This window comes from Nycticebus coucang, chromosome 2 (assembly GCF_027406575.1).
Source record: "Nycticebus coucang isolate mNycCou1 chromosome 2, mNycCou1.pri, whole genome shotgun sequence".
In the NCBI taxonomy this organism is placed as follows: Eukaryota; Metazoa; Chordata; class Mammalia; order Primates; family Lorisidae; genus Nycticebus; species Nycticebus coucang.
This window is the reverse complement of record NC_069781.1, coordinates 7,760,699-7,781,131: the sequence shown is the minus strand read 5'-3', so window position 1 is coordinate 7,781,131 and position 20,433 is coordinate 7,760,699. Positions and strand designations below refer to the sequence as shown.

The following is a 20,433-nucleotide window of genomic DNA, read 5'->3' as shown; positions in this document are numbered from 1 at the left end:
GCTCCAGGCCCCGTGGAGGGGCGGTTGTAGCACTGCCTCCTTCCCACCCGCGCAGGATTCATGCAAAGTGTGCCTAGATCTATCAGCTTTCCTCTGGAGCCAGGCCTCCTCGTCACAAAAGGCCTCCCCCATCCACAACCCCATCCTGCCTCAAGACGGCCCACCAACCACCGTTCAGCCCAAACCCCACCTGGAGCGGCCCAGTGCCTTGCTGGGAAAACTAAGCGCCTGGGTGGATTCCATGACCGTTTCCTCCCTGGCCAGGAGGTGGCGATAAAGACCCGGATCCTGGGCAATGGCGAGGGGGTAGAGGCGGGTAAAGGGCAACTTCAAGGAGAGAGGAGTGGGCTCAAACTTCCAGGGGATTGGAACGCAGGTATGGGGCGCACTGGGGGTGCTGGGTCAGCGCCTGCCACCTTGTCGCTTACTACCTCCTGATAGTTTACTTTTTTTTTTTGAGATAGAGTCTTAACTTTGTCACCCTCAGTAGAGTGCTGTGGTGTCACAGCACAGCAACCTCCAACTCTTGGGCTTAGGCATTCTTTTTCCTCAACCTCCTGAGTAGCTGGGACTACAGCCGCCGGCCGCATTGCCTGGCTATTTTTTGTTGCAGTTGTCACTGCTGTTTTGGCTGGCTGGGGCTGGGTTCGAACCCGCCACCCTCATATATGGGGCCAGCACCCTACCCACTGAGCCACAGGCTCTGCCCCTGTTACAGATTTAAGATTGGTCTTGAACTCCTGGGCTCAAGTGACTGTCCTGCCTCAGCCACCTCAGTAGCCAGGGCTACAGTTGGGTCAGCTCTCCTGATGCAGATTTGGATATTGGCCCCCACTCTGTACCCAGCCCACACAGAGGCTTCCCCTCCAGGGCCCAGATAGTAGGAACATGGCCAGGAAGATGCAGAGGACTAACACTGTCCACACACAGGGCACTTTTCCCTGGGCTGGTATCGGGAAGGCCTCACCCAGTGGTAGGAGGTCAGCAAAGCAGCTATTAGTGCCAAAGATGGCCACTGCCATGAGTGTGGGTGGGAGGTGCTGGTTCTCCCCCAAATTCAGGTCACCACAGGTGCCTGCTTCAGGTATAGGCTGATCTAGGTTGACAGAGGCTTGGTCCCAGGTTTGAAGTGTGTGGGCAGGGTCTCCCACCTTCCAGAAGTGGGGGTCACCCAGAACAAGCCCTGAACCCTGATGATGCTTTGCCCTACCCCTCAGCCTCATTGCAGCTGTGATTCCACACATTTCCTCCTCTGGCCCAGGAACCCTAAGATAAGCAGTCAGGTACCTGGAGAGGCTTGTACCATGAGACCTAGTGGCAGGCCCCAGCCAGCTGGGGTGTGTGTTTATTTGTGGGGCAAGAGGGTACCCTCCTCACTCCCTGGCCTGCTGGTGCCGCTGGGCGTGGGCTGGTGGGTTTTCATCTCTGAGCCCACTGCAGTGTCATAGATGGCAGGAAGAGCTGGTAGTCCTTGGGGCGGCTTCGCCTCAGGACCGACTGCAGCACCACACTGGGCAGGAAAGATTCCTAGAGGAGGAGGAGAACCAGCTGAGTGCTTCTGGGACTTCAGGGCAGGGATGGGGCTCCCTGGCCCTAGCAGATTTTCTCTCCACCACAGCTCTAGGGGGCAGCCCTAATTCACAGATGAAGAAACAAATGCAGAAAGGCCCCATGGCCTGCAGGTGTGGCACTGGGACCTGAACCCAGCAAGCCCAGCCTAGAGACCACCCTCTTGACTGCTGCACTTTGAGGGAGATGCAGGTACACAAGGCCTGACCACTGCACCCCCATGCTGAGTGTACTCCCAGCCTTGGCCATCCTGCCAAGCAGGGCTGTTCCTGGTGGTGGCTACCGGCAGGTGCTCACCAGCTTCTGATTCCAGGGGCTGGGTGGTTTGCCCAACTTCTCCGGGATGTTGTGGGTGCCCAGTAAGTTCTGGAGGTCCCCCCGCTGCCTCTGGGTGGTGGCCCTAGGGATGAAGGGCAGGCTGCTATTCATAGGAGTGTCTTCAGACAAGTGGCTGTGTAGCTCCTTGGTGGCCCTGGGGGAGACAGGAGCCCATGAGTTTGATGTATCCTGAGTCTGGGCCCTTGAGGACCCAGACCAGCAACGTGCCTGCTACTGGCTGGGAAGGTCTGTAGGGCAAGGAGGGAGAACCCTGGCAATGCCCTTGAGTCCTGCCCTTTCCCTAGAGTCTTACAGGCTGGGGAAGTTCCAGCAGGAGAAGCTGGTCGGGGCCTCCTCCCTGGCCCCCAGGTACAGGGCTTTGGGCAGAGTCTCTAGCCATCGCCCAACACTCCCGAGCAGTTGCTCTGACACAGCCGGCAGCCTGGAGGTCTGGTTCTCAGTGAAGCTCTGCCGGACTGAAGGAGAGAGGGCAGGGTGAGATCCCACCAGGGAAAGGGCTCCCCCCGTAACCCTGCTCTCCCCTCCCTGCTCTAGCAGGCAAGGCTGGGCACAGCCCTGTCTCCATGGTAATCCCAGGCTCCCCAATGCCTCTTGGCTGCCTCCAGAGAGGGCTTGGGGTTTAAAACTACCCTGTGTGACTGTTCTGCTGTTATCACCCAAGCTGTGTCCCTCCTCCATACCCCACTCCTGCTCTAGCCCAAAACAGGCCCTCTTTCCTCTAGTGCAAAGGCAGGTCACTACCCTCCATGGAAATCTCAGAGCCCATGCTGAGAATGCCAAAGGGTGGAAGGGGAGCTGCCTCAAGGCTGGAAGCCTTTCCTGACCAACAGCTGCCATTTGGGGGTGGCCAGGACCCCACAGCTGCCTCAGGATGGAAAGGGCTAGGGAGCAGCAGACTGTGGACCCGGTGCCCTGGAGTCCAAGCATAGGTCCTGTGCCATTGGCTGACAAGGAATTATCTCCCATATGAGCCAACTGCCATTTGTGTGAAATTGTTTCTCCTGGGCTTGTCCTGTCCTTGGACTCCCAAGAGCGGCCTGGGGCACTCTGGCTTCTATGTCACATACACACACGCCTGTTCTGCTCTTGGGGACTTATTTTTCCTCGTCAAACAACCAGAATTTGGGCAAAAATAACAGCTTCCATCTCCAACTTCCTGCAACTCTTAAGTGGATGAGCCTGGATTGAAACTGCACATACTAGGTGCTCAATAAATAGCAGCAGGATGTTGACTACTGGAAGCCTTGGGGGCTCCTGGATCCTGAGAATAGAAGCAGTGGGGCACATGGAGAAAGGTGGAGCTTGGGGAGGGCACACCAGAGCAAAGACAGGCACTGCTCAGCTGCCTCTCAACACCCACTTTGGAAAGTGTGCAGAACAGAAGCCACTACGTCGGGCCTTGGAGGGTCTTAGCTTCTTTGTGGGACTAGGCAGTGGCAGCTTTCCCCAGAAGAAAGGTTTCTTCTTTTTGACCTTCCTTCAGCCAGGCTTCTGAGGTTTGCCTTCATGTATATGGGGGGTAGATGTTTCCAGTGGCTTCTGGACCTCCTGGAGAAGGAGCCCCTCTAGGTTGTGTGTGTGGGGGGGAGCACAGATGTGGGCTGTGGAAGCTGTGGGTGCTGCTTTCCAGCTGGGCAGATACAGTGTGTGGGACCTCTTGGCAAAAAGAAGTCCTTTGGTGGTGGCCAGACCTGGGCCACCATTTCAGCCACTCCCTAGTGCCACCCACCAGAGTCCAGCCACTCTGCTGGACCTCAGACCCTCAGTGGTTCTCAACCTTCCTAATGCTGCGGCCCTTTAATACAGTTCCTATGGGTCGCGACCCACAGGTTGAGAACCGCTGCTCTACTTGGTCCTTGAAGGTCACTGTGACATCCTCTAGTGAGGCCAGTTGGGGTATTTCGTCTTCAGGGTCAGTGATCTCTTGGCCTTTTACAGGCTGGCCTCTCACTCTAGGGGCCTGGGGCCATGGTCTCTGCCCTGCCAGCTCTGGGCTGGAACTTCCTGGAGTGCTGAAACTCCCTGTCTGCCTACCTGCACAGCTGCGCTCCCAGTATCGCAGTGCAGTATCCCGTACGGTCTCATCAGCAAATCGAACCCGGAGAGGGGAACACCGCCTGCGGGCCCTGGAGGCCTCCCCTGAGAGGTTTCGAGTGACCACAGCCTTGGGCTTGGGGATTTGTGCACAGTAGGGGCTGCTGAGAGAGGTGAGAGGGGCAGGAGCAGACAGGGGCTGACCCCAAAGCCCCCATCTTGACCCCGACACCACATCCACTAGATCCAGACTCGCTGTGTGATCCTGGACAATTGGCCTCTGCTGGTCTGTAAGCTGAGGCCACGGCATAATGCCCACCACGGCAGCCAGCCTTTACTGAGCACTTCGTTTCTGCCTGGCAACAGATCACACAGGTCATATGCACCATCCTACCAAACCCCAGTCGCCCCCATGAACAAGCATCATTATCCCCATTTTATAGTTGAGGAAACTGAGGCCCAGAGACTTTTGCAACTTGCCCAGGGTCACACAGTTATAAAGCATAGCGCCAAGATTTACATTCTGGGGCGGCACCTGTGGCTCAAAAGAGTGGGGCGCCGGCCCCATGTGCTGGAGGTGGTGGGTTCAAACCCAGCCCCAGCCAAAAACTGTAGGAAAAAAAAAAAAAGATTTACATTCTGGTTCCAGAGTAAGCACTTTTACATCTCAAACAAGTTAGCACAGAGAAGATGCAAGCCAACCCAGGAGTCATGCAGTCTTGGGCTTTTCCTGACTCTCCAAGCCTCAGTTTTCTTCTCTGTAAATGGGGATGACAATGGCACCTACTGTACAGGGTTGTGAAGACACGGAGTGCAAAAGTGTCCAGCCCAGTGTCTGCAGGGCTGGAAGTAAACATCTCTAATAGTTCATAATGGAGCTGTCTCCCATTATGTTCCATGCCAACCACGTGACCTTTGGCAGATTGCCCCCAAATCTCCATTTTGCAGTTTTCTCCTTTAAATTATTTATTATAGGCAAAATAACACCATTCTCATATGAGTTTGGTGAGTATCAAGTGACTTATGTGAGCCTGGTATAAGGCTTGTGTTCAGTAAAGGGTATCTTTTATATTTATATGGAATGGATAAAATTGTTCTACGTATTGTTATTAATTTCAGCCTCAAGGTCAAGGCCACAGGAGGGCCTTCTTGATCCACTGAAGGATCTGTTATTCAGAAATACCATATTTGATTTTAAGAATACAAACATGTATATATGTACATCTATTGATCTGACCATTTATCTGGTATTGGCAGAGGGATGCTTTCCATCAGCCCACCCAAGAGCCAAGCAGCTGTGAGATGTCTACCACAGCACCTAGCCACAAGCTACTTGGTATCCAATGGAGCCTGCTCTTGCTCTGCCTGCCCATCTGAAGTTTTGGCTTCTCCCCTTCAGGATTGCTGCGGCCTGTTTTAATGCACCCTGATGTCCCCTGTAGGACTACCAGGGAACCTCACACACAGCAAAGTGTTCAAGCACTTGCTTTTTAATCTGCAAGTCTGTGAATGTGTCTATCTCTGCTTTTGCTCACATTTAAGAGAATGAATTCCATACTTTTAATTATATCTTGTGAGCAGTAGTGTGCTTACTTAGCCTGACTGGTTTAAAATTTCTGGGTTGGTAAATGTTTTACATTTTCAGCTTCTACTCTGAACCATCAGTGATGTCTGCCTGGAGTTTTGTTTTCTGAGTCTCAGGGGGGAAATGTGCTGTAATCCATTAGTATTGTCTGGCATGGGCACAGTATAAGGAGGAATAACAACATATGCCTTATGCTTAGTCTTCCTGGTCTTTAAACTCATGGGCAGTGCTCTTCACCCTTTACCCCTACTTAAGCCTGTTTAACCTGGAGAGATTTTTTTTTTTTCTGCTTTCTTTTTTTTTTTTTTTTGTACAGACAGAGTCCCACCTTATCGCCCTTGGTAGAGTGCCGTGGCGTCACACGGCTCACAGCAACCTCCAAATCCTTGGGCTTAAGCGATTCTCTTGCCTCAGCCTCCCGAGTAGCTGGGACTACAGGTGCCCACCACAACGCCCGGCTATTTTTTTGTTGCAGTTTGGCCAGGGCTGGGTTTGAACCCGCCACCCTCGGCATATGGGGCCGGCGCCCTACTCACTGAGCCACAGGCGCCGCCTTTTTCTGCTTTCTTTTCTGTTAGAACTATGGCATCTAGGCACCAGTAAGCTCTCATGCCCCAGTTCTTCTCTTACCTCTATCCCTTATTTTACTTCCCCCATTATTTGGCATATAGTAAAACCTAATAAAGTTAGAGAAAGAAATGGACAAGTTGCTGGTGGGATGGATAAAAGAATGAAGACTGGGTGGGTGGGCTGATGGATGAAATAACGGGTGAACTAAGGAAGGGTCTGGATAGGATTAAATCATGGGAGGATGGTGGATGGATGGATGGGTGGCTAGAGGAGTATGTAGATTTGTGGGTGGATTGTGACTAGACTAAGGATGAAAGTGTCCTGGATTTGTAGTAGATGGAAAGATTTGAAGATAGTTAACCATTAGATGCACAGATGGATGGACAGAAGAGTGGGAGTTTGTGAACAAATGAGAGACGGACCAACTGGCTGCATGGATGGATTAAAGGACTCACAGAAGACGTGATTCATCAGTGAGTGGGCAGATGGAGTCATGGGTTCGTGACAGATGGATGAATGGACAGGTTGGTGAACAGGCTGTAGAAGATCAGGCCATGGACTAGATGTTTGCAAGAGTGGATAGGTGAATGGGAGAATAGACACATGAATAGGTTCACCAATGAATTATGAATGTGTTGCAGAAGACCTGATTAATGGATGGACGGATTCATAGATGAATTGTTGAATGAATTTGGAGTGGGTTGGTAGAAGACCTAATTCTCAGACAGACCTATGCACTAATAGGTGTGTGGCTTCACAGATGGATTGTGAATGCTTGCTTCAGCAGAAGACCGAACCCATGGATGGACACATGAATGGGTGGATTGATGATGGATAGGTGGATAAATGGATAAATCCATAGGTGAAAGAGGAAAGAAAGGAAGGAAAGAAATGCCCTTTCTCCCCACCCCTACTCATCACTCATCCCCTCCCATCACTCACTGGTTGACCTTGGTGAGTTGTGAGTGATCACCCTTTAGAGGCCCCAGGGTAGAATCTGATGGAGCAAAATCTTCTTAAGATTATCTCCAAAGTAGGCTGACTGTCCCCTTAAAGACAGTGGCTGGGGTCCCTCACCCTGGAAGCACTGATGGCAACCCTGTCTTGACCAAGAAGGAGACTGACACTTACCACAGGTCTGGGAGGAAAGAGCAGTTGGGACACTGATGAGACCTTCGGCAGTGCTCTGACACACCCCTTTGGTGTCGTGGTACTGAGGATGCTGGAGCCAGAAGGAGGTGGAAATGGTTGTGAGCCTTCGCTGCGGGGCAGTCTTTATTACGATCTTCCTACTTTATAGGGCCTTGGGGGCGATGGTGGACCAGCCCTCAAGCAGGGATTGTGAGGACTCTGTGAGAGATACTCAGCTGACATTAGCATCCTTCTGAGCCCTGGGCACCCCCCCAGGAACCAGCTCGGCCCCGCCCCGCCCCGCCCCCTCGGGCCCGGGGGCTTGGCCTCACTCTGTGGCTCCGGGGGCTCCTCGCACTTCTCATGGAGCTGTCGCAGGAACTCGCGGAACCTGCTAGGGAGGAACTCTCCTAAGAGGGCGCCAAAGGAACTGGGGCCCTCCCTGGCCGCGCCCCTCCGGGTGTACTGGCACAGTCCAGGGCCGGGACGCCCGGGCGTCGATCCCCGGGACGCGCTGGCGGACAGCAGGGGTGGCAGCAGCAGGGACTCTAGCAGGCTGCGCTTCCTCTGTGCCTGCGGGGGCACTGGGGACCGGACGGGCAGGCGCGGCGTGGGGATCCTGACGTCCTCCCGGGGCTCAGCGTCCCAGCCCTGCCACCACGTGGAGCCACCCTCCCGGATGCTGGAGCCCGCTGCATCCCGCGCGTATCGGGCGGCTCGGAGCTTGGGCGGGGTCAGCCTGGGCAGCCGCGGGTCTCTCCGTCGCAAGTCGCCATCAGCGGGGTACCTCTTGCGCGCCTCCTGGGCCCCCGGGTTGAGCTGACGCCGGAACATGTTCGGCCCTGCTCAGCTCAGGGCATCCTCACGCCAGCGGGGGCGGGGGGCGCCGTGCGAGGTGGGGGGCAAAGACCTGCTCCGGGCCATAGTGCCCAGAGCCGGACAGAGCAATAACGGGGGACTCACGCTACTGGCCGGCAGACAGTGAGGGGCTCAGGCTGGAGCTCCCTGAGCCTCTGTTTCCTCACCTGAAAAATGGTGACGGCAGGAGCACCCACCTTTTTGGGTTGCTGTGACGTTTAAATGAGCGAATACGTGTCAGTCTCTTAGAACAGTGCCAGGCACGTTGTACGTACTTAAAGACTAGTTGCCATTCTTATTATTTTAAAATTATTATTTAGGATTAGTCTTGGCTTCACTACTTACCAGCTCTGTAACCCTGGGCAAGCCAATTAACTTCTCTGTCTTGTCTCAGTGTTCTAGTGAAATGGTTTTTGGCTGGTTGAGCGCTTAGCCCAGGCTGCTACGTCCAGATGTTAGTGCTCTGCTGGGAACTTGGACGAAAACAGACCTGAGCAGCAGTCCCCCAGTCCTGGTGGTGCCTCAGAGCCCCTTGGGTGGGGAGCTTGTTGAAAATAAGGATGACTTCCCCCCACCTCCCACCCCAGATGCTGATTCAGCAAGTTTGGGGTGGGGCCAAGACAGATTTTTAACAGACTTCTCCTTTGGTAGGTAGAGGCCTAGTCCCACCCCCAGTTCTTTTTTTTTTTTTTGGCTGGGGCCGGGTTTGAACCCACCATGTCTGGTATATGGGACAAGCACCCTACTCATTGAGCCACAGGTGCCACCCCTCACCCCCAGTTCTGACACTGAGGGTATCTGAGCCCACTTCCTTTCCATACCACATTCCCAGGTTGCTGTCAGCTTTGAGCTGGTTCCTGGGTGGTGTCACACCCAGGTGGATCCACTCACCCTGGTGGATCTTCTAGGGAGGGCCACAGAAGGTCTCATGAGTTCAGAGCCCCCTACCAGGCGGGCTAGTGCTTGGGAGAGCCCATCTTCCTTGACTGATCTCTTTGCCAGCCCCTCCCTGCTGCTTCTAGGGGCCTCTCCAGGGTCATTGTGATCTGTCCCTCACCCCTAGCCACCTAAGCAGCAGTGAGCACAGGCCTGGAGCCAAGGGCGGGGCTCTGGTGCCCCAGCCATGGCTGCAGCCACCAGAGACTCCTGATCAAGGCATCCAGGACTAAACCAGAGAGGGCAGGGTCCAGAACGGGCCACTCATTCCAGATCCAGGAGACTCAGATGGGTCATGTTTGGCTGGGTGACTGGATAAATTCTGCCTCAAATCTGGGCAGTAATAATATTGGAAACTAAGAGACCCAAGTCCAACTCTATGATCTACTTCTCTTTGCTGTGTGATGCAGGCCAGGTGACTCCCTTCTCAGGGCTCCATGGTAAAATGGACTGATGGCCTATATGACTCTTGGCTGGGAGGGGGCCAGGAGGAAGTTCACACTATTGTGAAACTCAGGTGGAGGACAAGGATAGTTTAGACTAGTATTTCACTGGCATGGTATAATTTTATAAGTTGAAAATGACAAAATGACTTTGTAATTCAAATTACATGGTGTCTTACTGGATGAGGTATCAACAAATATGTATTTTATTTTCTGTTTATGTTCCTCAACCAGAGATAGAGGGGTGTACTTCTTTGGGAAGGACGGAAATTGAGTGGGAGAGGCAGAAATTTTTGTATTTATTTAAAGGGTATGTGAGTTTTAAGAAATGATAGAGGAACATCAGATTGTAGATGATTTCTAAAGAGTCCTCCAGCCCTTACCCACTGTAAACATTTATTGAGCAACTACTATGTGCTAGGTGGGCTTGGGCAATCAGAGATGTGAGAAGCTTTGTGGTCAGGGTGCTGTCCAGTTTCTGTAAAGGCCTGGGAGCCTAGTGTGGGAAAGAGGCTTTCTCTTTGACAGGAAATAAGGTAGAGGCAGATTTTGGCGCATGTGAGAGCTTGGAGCAGAGCTATCCCTCGAAAGAGGATTCTAGACACCTCCAGCAATTGAATTACCCAGATCTATCCCTTTTCCTTAGAGACATGGAAAATAAAGTTTGAGAGAAGGGTCCAGACCAGGGGAAGCAGGTATATGCTAGAATAGTCTACAGGGAATGCTGGATAATATGTACATAAACAGATTTGGGGGAGTCAACTGGGGCTTTTCAGCACCCCCTCTCCCCATAGCTTTCACTGCATTACAGCAAAGACATTTTAAGCACTTCCTGTGTGCATCACCCAGAGAAAGGCATTGTAAATCTAATACTAGGATGTTAAAAGGAAAAATTAACAAGACAAATATATTCACTGTAACAGCTTCTGTTTCTTAAGAACCCACTGCAAGTATCAGGCTGAAGTGCAATATCCCACAAATTTAACACTTCAGGGCGTCAGAAGCTGAGCAATTATTCCATCTGTCTGGCAGAAGAGGAGAATGAAGAGAGGTTAACAGAGTCTACCTACTCCTAAGCTTGCGAGTCCATCACAGCTGCTTCAGAGATGGCTTTAGAATTTCCATGTAGGTGAGGATCCCAGGGAAAGGCTACCTTTTTGGAATGGAAACTTCATAAACAATTTGATTGTGTGGGGGTGGCAGACCCCAGGTATGAAAGCCCAGTTATTTCATTTTCTTTACTTTTGGGGGTTGGTATATTATTTTAAGATGCTAATGGTGATGGGTGGACTTGAGGTTAAAAGCCTTTTTTCCTTTTTTTAAACAGTGGGAAACTCGTTCGATCTTTAAAAGCCCAGACTTGTAGCCTCTGAATGTACTAGTGCACGTGCTGGAGGTGGGGAGAGGACGACGCGTGGACCTTCAAGTTGGGGAGATCCCTTCCAGAGACCCGAAGTCAAATCAGGTCCAGAGCTCGAGGGACTGGGTGAGTTGGGGGTGGGCGGGGCCATCTGTAGCCCCGCCCCAAGCGTACGGAAGTGACGTTAGCGGACAAAGGCAACACGCGCTGGGAGGTGTGGCGTCTGGTCGTGGCTCAGGCTGCTTTGGCTTTTGGGGTTGCCGCCGCCGCCGCCCTCCCACACTTCCTCTTCCCTGGCTTCTCCTGGGTCCCGGGAGTCCCTGCCCGGGGTGAGTAGCGAGAGGCGATGCTAAGGGGAGGCAGCCCCGGGAGAAGGGAGGCCGCGACCCCCAACTGCCTCCGGCTCGTCACATGACCCAAGCGCGTGCGCGCATGTTGGCCGGAGCCCCACGTGCGCGTCTCCAAAAGGTCCACCGGCGGGACCTGAGCAGGGACAACCGGGTTCCATGGCTGGAGATAGCGGATAAAAGCCAAGACACCTAAAGCCTGGGTGGGCCATTCCCTTATGCCTGTTTCCAGGCTGCAGCAAGTCCCTTTCTCTCCCTGAGCTTCATTTTCCTTCTGAGAAATGTATCTATAAGGAGAGCACCCACTCGGAGGTTGAGTGTGAGGAATCAGTAGAATCACAGCTCAGAGCCTGGCAGAGTTAAAGTCTGTGGCATAGCAGTCGGTATCGTATTTTACCAGTGCGCCTCGCCCCGGCTCTGGCCTGACACAGATGCAGCTCACAAGACAGCCGCCGCCAAGAGCTCCTGGGGCCAAGGTCAGCCTGTTTGCAAGGAGGCAGCCATATCGAAAAGCCTAGGCTTTACCGTCCTCCAACTGTGAGATCTTTTCTCATACTGGACCTTGGTTCTTCGTCTGTGCAAGAGGGGACTGAAACTGAAACAGGTGGCGTCAGAGGCCCTGAAGGTGGGGTGGGGCAGTGTAGCAGATGGTTGTGATGTGCAGAATGATTGCCCTGGGAGATGATATGAGCCTGGATTCCTTCCTGAATTCTGTTCCTGGTTCCATGTATGTGTTTTCACATACTTACTTTGGTGTGTCGGTTTTCTGTCTGTAGACTGGGGGCTGTGGGAGGCTTGGAGGTACAGATGGGAATGTTTTGGTGAAGGTCAGAGCTACAGACTACACAAGGAGAGCCTCTCAGAAATCCCTGCTTTGGTTCATGGAGGGAAAGCTCACTCCCCAGCCCTGCTGATTTGCAGAGCTGTTTGAGTCTGTTGGATACCAGTAATGATCCCTTAGGTGCATCTGACACTACAGTTCATGTGGCATTTCAATGCATTTTTCTCACTTGATTCTCACAATTGGCAAAGTTGACAGGAATTTCCTTTGACAGAAATTTCTAAAGCTCAAGAGAGAATCTGTGCTTGGCACTGTGTGGAGCACTTTAAGCTTTTCATGTGCACATTTAATCAGCTCAGCCTTTCTGTACAGCCAGCGTCACTGTTCCCACTGTAAGAGAAACAGGATGGTGAGGTTAAGTGTCTCAATCTGAGCCTACACAGCTGGTGAGCAGGGCTGAGCTTCACACCTGGTTCATCTCACTCTCTCAGAGCCTTTGTTAGTTTTAGAATTTTCAGCTACCTTTTTTTATTTGTCTTATCTCCCACTTTCCTATTTATTTATTTATTTTTGTTGTTAAGACTGAGTCCCACCCTATGCCCTGAGCAGAGTGCAGTGGCGTCATAGCTCACTGCAACCTCAGACTCTGGGCTGTGGGGATCCTGCTGCCTCAGCCTCCGGAATACAGGTGCTCGTAGCAGTGCCCAGTTGGGTTTTTCTTTTTTCTTTTCTTTTTTTTTGAGACAGAGTCTCAAGCTGTAGCCCTGGGTAGAGTGCTGTGGCGTCATAGCTCACAGCAACCTCAAACTCTTGGGCTTAAGCGATTCTCTTGCCTCAGCTTCCCAAGTAGCTGGGACTACAGGCACCCACCACAAGGCCCGGCTATTTTTTGGTTGTAGTTGTCATTGTTGTTTGGCAGGCTGGGCTGGATATGAACCCGCCAGCTCCACTGTATGTGGCTGGCACCCTAGCCGCTTGAGCTACAGGCGCCAAGCCGGTTTTTTTTTTTTTTTTTTTAATGAGTTGGGGTCTCACTCACTCAGGCAAGTCTTGAACTCCTGAGCTCAAGGAATTCTCCCTTCTCAGCCCCTACAGTGCTGGGATTACAAGTGTGAGCCACCACGTGCCTATAGAGAAAGGCATCCCTTTCTTTTTTATAGAGCACCCCATCGTTGTCACGTGTTCACCTGCTGTCCAGAAAGAATGGGCAGGCTGTGAGAGGGAGGAGGTAAAGGAAACTTTAAGCAGGCTTTTGCCTCCTGTTGCTTTCAGACGGTTTCTTAGAGACTTACATGAGGAGGGAGATCTGAGTGTGCAAACATCACCTGGTGAGTTCAAGCACAATTCTCTGCCATGGATCCTGGGAGAAGGGAAGTAGTGGCGGAGGCAGCTGCCTGGATGTTGCTATAAACAACATCCCCTTGTAGGGGGACGAAGAGGCCAGATGACTGAAAGGTGTACGATTGCATCTACTAGCTGAGCAGACAATTTACTATGAGTAAGGGGTTTCGTCTCTGAGCCAGCCCAGAGTGTACACAAAGCCAAGCTGTGCCCCTCAACCCTTCCCAGGCCCTGTAGCCAGGTAGCTCCTCAATGCTCTGGAACAGAGTATAGGAGCACTTCCTGCTGTGGGCTGTTCCTTCTGACTCCTAGCAACTCCCTGGCCCACTCCAGTCTGGACACTGGGAGGAAAAGCATAGACAGGGTCCCTGGAATCATGCTTATTAAGGAGTCAGCTGTTAGGGCTAATGTCAGCTGTGCTTGCTGTTTCCCGATCTAGCTGTGCCTCCCTGGCTTGTTCCTAGAATTTGCATGTAAGTGGAATTCTTATAAATTAGATTATTCAGGGGACCTTGACATTTAAAAGAATCGAGTTGTAAGGCTTTCAGAAAAGCAAAAAATTACATTGTCGGTAACAGCTGTCAGTGTTACCAGTTTTGAGTGGTTGGGCTTTCATCTGTAGGATTTTCTTAAAAATTGGAATGTCAGGGCGGTGCCTGTGGCTCAGTGAGTAGGGCGCCGGCCCCATATGCCGAGGGTGGCGGGTTCAAACCCAGCCCCGGCCGAACTGCAACAAAAAAATAGCCGGGTGTTGTGGCACGCGCCTGTAGTCCCAGCTGCTCGGGAGGCTGAGGCAAGAGAATCGCGTAAACCCAAGAGTTAGAGGTTGCTGTGAGCCGTGTGACGCCACGGCACTCTACCCGAGGGCGGTACAGTGAGACTCTGTCTCTACAAAAAAAAAAAAATTGGAATGTCAGCTGTGCAAAGTGGCTCATACCTGTAATCCTAGCACTCTGGGGAGGGGGATGGGCAAGGCAGATAGATTGCTTGAGCTCAGGAATTCAAGACTAGCCTGAGCAAGAGTGAGGCCCCATCTCTACTAAAAATAGAAAAAATTAGCCAGGCATTGTGGAGGGCACCTGAAGCCCCAGCTGCTCGGGAGGCTGAGGCAGGAGGATTGTTTGAGCCCAAGAGTCTGAGGTTGCTGTGACCTATGACATCATGGCACTGAACCCCAGGGTGACAGTAAGACTCTGTCTAAAAAAAGAAAACAAATGGCAATGGCTATAGCTGCACAAGGCCCATTCCTTTATTTGTTTGACAGCCAATTAGTAAATGCCCACCTCTTATCAGGAAGTGGGCTACTGTTGTACAAGGTAATGTCCCTGCTGCCTGGGAAGCTTGCCTCTTGGGAAGGGAAGCAGACAGATAGGCAGAGAAAGTACAGCCTGGTAAGTGTTGGGCCCAAATTTATTTTATTCATTTGATTGGAAGTGAACGTTGTTGAATATCTGTGTGTCGTACGGGATGCAAGAGAAATGCAGGGATAAATCTTGGATGTTGCCCTTGCTCTCGAAGGAGCTCCCAGTCCTCCGGGGAGATCAATTTGAATACAGAACCTTCAGTTTGCCAACACCTGTGGTTGGTTAGAGAGAGGGTTTAGTGAAACCAGGAGTTCTGCTGGTGCATGGAAAAGTGGTTTTGATACTGTCCCCAGCTTGATGGATGGAGGATCTGTGACATGGTAGTCATGGTACCTGTTGGCAGGCAGCCCAGTTGGCCTGGGTCCTTAACCCCCATCAGACCCCACAATGTAAGTAGCTCTCAAACACAGCTGTGTAGTGACATTCAGGCTAGGGGCCCTTTTCTTGGCAGGCCTGCTTGGCATGAGAGTCCGTTCTCCCTAGCAGTGCACCACTTTTCTTTTCTTTTTTTTTTTTTTTTTTTTTGGCCGGGGCTGGGTTTGAACCCACAACATCTGGCATATGGGACTGGCGCCCTACTCCTTGAGCTACAGGCGCCACCAGTGCACCACTTTTCTTTTCAGGATGTAGCTCAAGGTGCTGGGACACTGGTGTGGGGGCATTGTGTTGAACCAGGGGCTGCAGGCCTGTTATCCCAAAGGGCTTCTGTGATAGGTGCAGTGATTGTAGCTTTTCTTCATCTTGGCCTGAAACCTTTGTGCCTGAATGGTGAAGTGAGGGGATCAGTCTTCAAGTTGACTCAAGAATCCGAAGAGGGATATCAACAAGCCTCTCTCTAGACACATTAAATGGGTTCTACTATGTGGAGAAACAGTGGCAAAAAAGATCTAAGGAAACCCAGACCCTGTCAGGGCAGATGAATGTCATCAGCTCTCTTCCAGCCCCTCTGAGGGCTGGTGTTGACTGTGTGAGGAATGAATGCCCAGAGGTGCTGAAGGAGCCATGTCTGGGGATGGAAGGGAGGGCCCCATCCCATCTGTTCTCAGCAGCAACGGCAGGCCCTTCCCTGGTGCCCCCCTGGCTGGCAAGGTCTCTGGAAAAGGCCAACCAGTGACAGAGACAGAACTGCATCAGTTAGGAGCATTCTTGAGCTGTTTGGCTGGGCCTGCTGCTTCTGGAAGATTCCTTCTCAGGACAAGTTTGGAATACAGTTGAGCACTAGGGGAAAATAAATGTGACCAATGAAAATCCTTCAGCTTTTCTCATATTTTATTCCTTCCCTCTTTCTAGTCTGTAAATCATGGATCAGCAGCCTTGGGTTCCTCCTCAGGGCACTTTTCTTTTCTCTGTGACTGCCCTCAAAGCCTTTAAACCATTCCCTGGTCTTGGGGGTTTTACACTTTTATTTTTTTTAAGGCCATTATCAGAGCTCCACATGTTGACTCTTGACCCTGTAGTTCGGGGATCGGAGGCTCACCACAGCTTGGTGAGTACAGAGTACAGCCAATGAATTCCTCAGGGAAGGGATGTGACCTTGTGTCTCTCCCTGACCTGATGGGGATAGGCTGGCTCCATGTGGCATGTGGGGCCAAACTGTCATCCCTCTCCTGAAGGGTGTGGTGGGCCTTTGCTCTGCTGCCTGGGCCCATCCGTGCTGTTCCCTCTCCGTCTGTCCTGGCAACAGTCTCCTTACCTGTGTCTGCTTTTGCTCCTGGCCCCTGCTGTTTACCCAGTTGTCAGAAGTCTTCAGAAGCACAGATCTTCCATGCTGCTCCCCACTTATTAGGTGGGTCAAGTTCCATTGTTCTTCAGGGTCAAGTCCAGACAACTAAAGTGGATCCAGAGAACCTTAAGTTTCTAGTCTCAAGGGCTCTGCGCATCCTTTTCTTTCAGGAGCATGTTCTTGTCTCCTTCCAGCTCTTGCCCCTCTGTTAAGTTTCAGCTTCTATATCACTTCTCCCCTCCCCCCCCCCCCAAGATCTCACAACATCACCCTTGGTAGGGTTCTGTGGCATCATAGCTCACAGCAACCTCTAACTCTTGGGCTTAAGCAATTGTCTTGCCTCAGTCTCCCAAGTTGGGACTACAGGCGCCCGCTGCCGACTTTTTTTGTTGTTGTCGTCGTTGAAGTTGTCATTGTAATTTAGCAGGCCCTGGCTAGGTTCGAACCCACCACCCCTGGTGTATGTGGCTGTCGCCCTAACCACTGAGCTGCAGGCACGGAGCCTTCTGTGTCACTTCTTGAGGGATGCTTTCCCTGATCCCCACTGAGTCGGCTCCCTCAAGTGGTTAGCCTTTCTAGCATTCCACTCTTCTTCCCTGCCCCCCGCAGTTGTAGTTATGTGTGTTTGTATAGTTGTTTTCTGCCTGGTTGTGTTCCCGGTTCACAGCACAGTGCCTGGCAGTACCCATTTTTCGTTAAGGAAGGACTGTACCCCACATGAGTTGTGTCTGTGCTGAGCGGAAGGCAGGTGTGTACTCCTCAGGGCCTCCCCAGGTCTGCTGTCTCACCTGCTCTGTGGTGTGGATCAGGGTTGTCTGTCTGCTGGGCCAGAGGTCAGAGTCAGGTGTCATGTAGCACAGGTCAAGAACTCAGAGCTGGGCGGCGCCTGTGGCTCAGTCGGTAGGGCGCTGGCCCCATATACCGAGGGTGGTGGGTTCAAACCCGGCCCCGGCCGAACTGCAACCAAAAAATGGCTGGGCGTTGTGGCAGGCGCCTGTGGTCCCAGCTACTCGGGAGGCTGAGGCAAGAGAATCGCTTAAGCCCAGGAGTTGGAGGTTGCTGTGAGCTGTGTGAGGCCACGGCACTCTACCCAGGGCCATAAAGTGAGACTCTGTCTCTAAAAAAAAAAAAAAATAAGAACTCAGAGCCAGGAACCCAGGGCTCCTGCTTTGTGCCTTCATCCAGAGGGGAGAGGCAGATTTGGGGATTCTGTACATTCCTCTGTGCTGGGCAGGACTGTGCGTCTTTTGAAGCCTGGCCCTCTACCTGCAGGGCCTTTCCGAGTCCTTGGCTGGGCTGACTTACTCCTCTTTTCCTTATTCAGGAGGTGCCATTGCTCATCGTGGTGCTTGAGTGGAGCCTTGGTTGGTGACAGCATGACAAGTGAGGTGATAGAAGATGAGAAACAATTCTATTCAAAGGCCAAGACGTACTGGAAGCAAATACCACCCACAGTGGACGGCATGCTTGGGGGGTACGGCCACATCTCCAGCATCGACATCAACAGCTCCCGGAAGTTCCTGCAGAGGTTTTTGAGGGTAGGCAGGTCTGGTGTGCTATCCAGGAGAGGCTGTGGCTCTGGTGTCACCTTTCACACTTTACACTGCTACAGTCTGGTTATCTGTTGGTACCTGCCCCAAGGCCTTAAGGAGTTGGGGCAGTGGGGTGACTTCAGGTCTGTGGACTTAGCCGCAGGGTTACCAGATGCAAGTTGACTGTTACGGCAGAATTGAGGTGCCAGAATGGGGCAGACTTCTCTCAAACTGTTCAGTTCCCCTGGGGATGAAACCCTTGCCATCCTGCCGTGTCCGCGGGTGTTGGCTGTTCTGCCAGGTGCAGACTCCTAATTACTATGGTTTCCACCGCACCTCTCCCACCACCCCGGGGCCTGTCCCTTTTTCGTCTCCCTTGGCCAGCACGGATGCTGCTGCTTGGCCCCCTCCACCCAGCATCTCCCTTTACCTGCTTTCCCTCTCCCAGCCCCATTCACTACTTGTCCTTTCATTTTTCTGTCTGAATTCTTCTCTGCTATTGTTTCCCTGGGGTCTCAGGAGAGAGAGATTAATGTGCCTGTTCAAGCTATCACCTTGAAGTAGACATGCGGCTGTCATTTTAGAAATGTGTGGCCCGGAAAAGGAATGTCCTATGTACCCACCCACCCCACCCCGCTAGCTTGTACTGAGTCCTGATTTGAGTTTCATTCCCAGGGGGGCTCATGAGGAAGGGACCTTTGATAGGTCATATTCCTTCTCTGCTTTTAGGAAGGCCCGAACAAGACAGGAACGTCCTGTGCCCTGGACTGTGGTGCTGGCATTGGCAGGATCACCAAGCGGCTGCTCTTGCCGCTGTTCAGGGAGGTGGATATGGTTGATGTGACAGAGGACTTTCTGATTAAAGCCAAGACCTACCTGGGGGAGGAAGGCAAGAGGGTGAGGAACTACTTCTGTTGTGGTCTCCAGGACTTCAGCCCGGAGCCGGACTCTTACGACGTGATCTGGATCCAGTGGGTGATAGGTGAGGGTCCTGCTGTCCTTCCCCACCCACTTGTGTGTCTCCTGCCACTTTAGTTACCCACGCAGTCTTGGGAGCTGGGGCTTTGTGCTCCCGCAGTAGGCAGGCAGCAAGGATTCCTCCATTCTCCCTGCATATCTAGGACTCTGGGAGACTCTGCCTAAAAGGTACACGTCCTCCTTCTGGGTTTTGTTTCAACTATCTGCTGCTATCCATTTGGGGGCAGTTTTCTGTCAGATTTTTACATGGCCAATAACTGTATTCAAAGAAACAAAAATAAGTTGTATGAGGGTTTCTTAAAAAAAAAAAAAAATTAAAAATTTAACCCTTGGCTGCCCCTGCTGTTTGCAGGAAGTAATCCCTGCTTTGACACCCCACCCTGTGTGCTCAGCTTAATGGCACACCTGGAATGTTGTGCCCTGGTGGCAGGCCACTGCACTAGTCAGCCACCTGCAAGGTGGGTAGCAGCACAGCTCTGCTGTGGACATTATTTTCTGGTTCCAGGAATCTTCTGGACTGTGAATATAGGGAAGGAAATCTGCCTGAGACTGCCTGTAGTCCCAACACCTGATACCATGTGCACACCCCTGACCTAGGCCTGCGGGGTGGCACTGTGTAGGTATTGGGCAGGGTCAGCTTTGTGCTTAGTGTGCTTTTGGGTAGGTAACTTCTGAGCCAGTTTTTGCTTAAATGTTAGCAAACCCCTCAGGTCTGTTGAGAGCCAGCAAGGCCGTGCGCACCAGATGCTGGGCACAAAGGAACGGCTCAGCTGTGGCTGAAAACTATATCCCATCCAGTGGCTTGCTTGTGTTTGCATCTTTCCCCTGGTAACCTCGCCTCTGCCCTTCCCAGGCCACCTAACCGATCAGCACTTGGCTGAGTTCCTCCGGCGCTGTAAGGGGGGCCTCCGCCCCAATGGCATCATCGTCATCAAAGACAACATGGCCCAGGAGGGCGTGATCCTAGATGATGTGGACAGCAGTGTGTGCCGGGACCTCGAGGTGGTCCATAGGATCATCCACAGCGCGGGCCTCAGCCTCCTGGCTGAGGAGAGGCAGGAGAACCTCCCTGATGAGATCTACCATGTCTACAGCTTTGCCCTGAGATGAACCTGGGCTGGCAAGAGAAACTGAGGACCCACGGCCCAGGTGGGGGTTGTTAGCAGTTGCGTGAGATGCAGGCTCTACACTGACGGCTGTTGAGTGTTGAGGCCACTAAATATACCTGTCTGCCCTCCACTCACGATACAGACTCTTCTTATAAAGGCAGGTGGGGCCCATGGGAGGGGTGCTACTGAATCTGCAGGGAGGCTGGAGCCTGGCCCCCTTGCACTTAGAGGTGGGGACGGGGTGGTAGGGGCTGGGGACCAGCAGCCCATGGGGCTCCAGATGCTCCCCATGGGAATGCAGTCATCACACCAGAAGCTGTTCCTCGGTCTTCAGTCTTACCTTTAACCATGGACCTAGCTGGCATAAGAGGAAGGGGATGAGCCTTAATTTAGTGGCTGAGGACTTGAAATGCTGTCTTTACTTGGGGGAGGA

General features: G+C 52.4%; 2 protein-coding genes across 6 annotated transcripts; one reads left to right on the top strand and one right to left on the bottom strand.

Annotated features, from left to right (window-relative positions):
- Positions 1 to 1,368: 1,368 nt before the first annotated feature.
- Positions 1,369 to 10,441, bottom strand: C2H9orf50 (chromosome 2 C9orf50 homolog). Its single transcript, XM_053559878.1, has 6 exons — positions 7,561 to 10,441; positions 7,229 to 7,319; positions 3,943 to 4,106; positions 2,201 to 2,363; positions 1,867 to 2,041; positions 1,369 to 1,527 (listed from the first exon to the last, which is right to left on the bottom strand). Exons 1-6 carry the CDS (start codon positions 8,060 to 8,062, stop codon positions 1,420 to 1,422), a joined length of 1,203 nt encoding a protein of 400 aa, XP_053415853.1. The 5' UTR covers positions 8,063 to 10,441; the 3' UTR covers positions 1,369 to 1,419.
- NTMT1 (N-terminal Xaa-Pro-Lys N-methyltransferase 1) lies at positions 7,873 to 20,134 on the top strand. Of its 5 annotated transcripts, XM_053559931.1 has the most exons (6): positions 7,875 to 8,011; positions 10,459 to 10,594; positions 10,793 to 10,951; positions 17,706 to 17,919; positions 18,643 to 18,895; positions 19,745 to 20,134. In XM_053559931.1, exons 4-6 carry the CDS (start codon positions 17,758 to 17,760, stop codon positions 19,999 to 20,001), a joined length of 672 nt encoding a protein of 223 aa, XP_053415906.1. In that variant the 5' UTR covers positions 7,875 to 8,011; positions 10,459 to 10,594; positions 10,793 to 10,951; positions 17,706 to 17,757; the 3' UTR covers positions 20,002 to 20,134. The 5 variants fall into 5 exon arrangements, with proteins under 5 accessions (XP_053415915.1, XP_053415906.1, XP_053415910.1 ...); XM_053559940.1 differs by lacking the exon at positions 10,459 to 10,594 and having other exon boundaries at positions 7,873 to 8,011; XM_053559935.1 differs by lacking the exons at positions 7,875 to 8,011; positions 10,459 to 10,594; positions 10,793 to 10,951 and adding an exon at positions 11,027 to 11,154.
- The last annotated feature ends 299 nt before the right edge of the window (positions 20,135 to 20,433 follow it).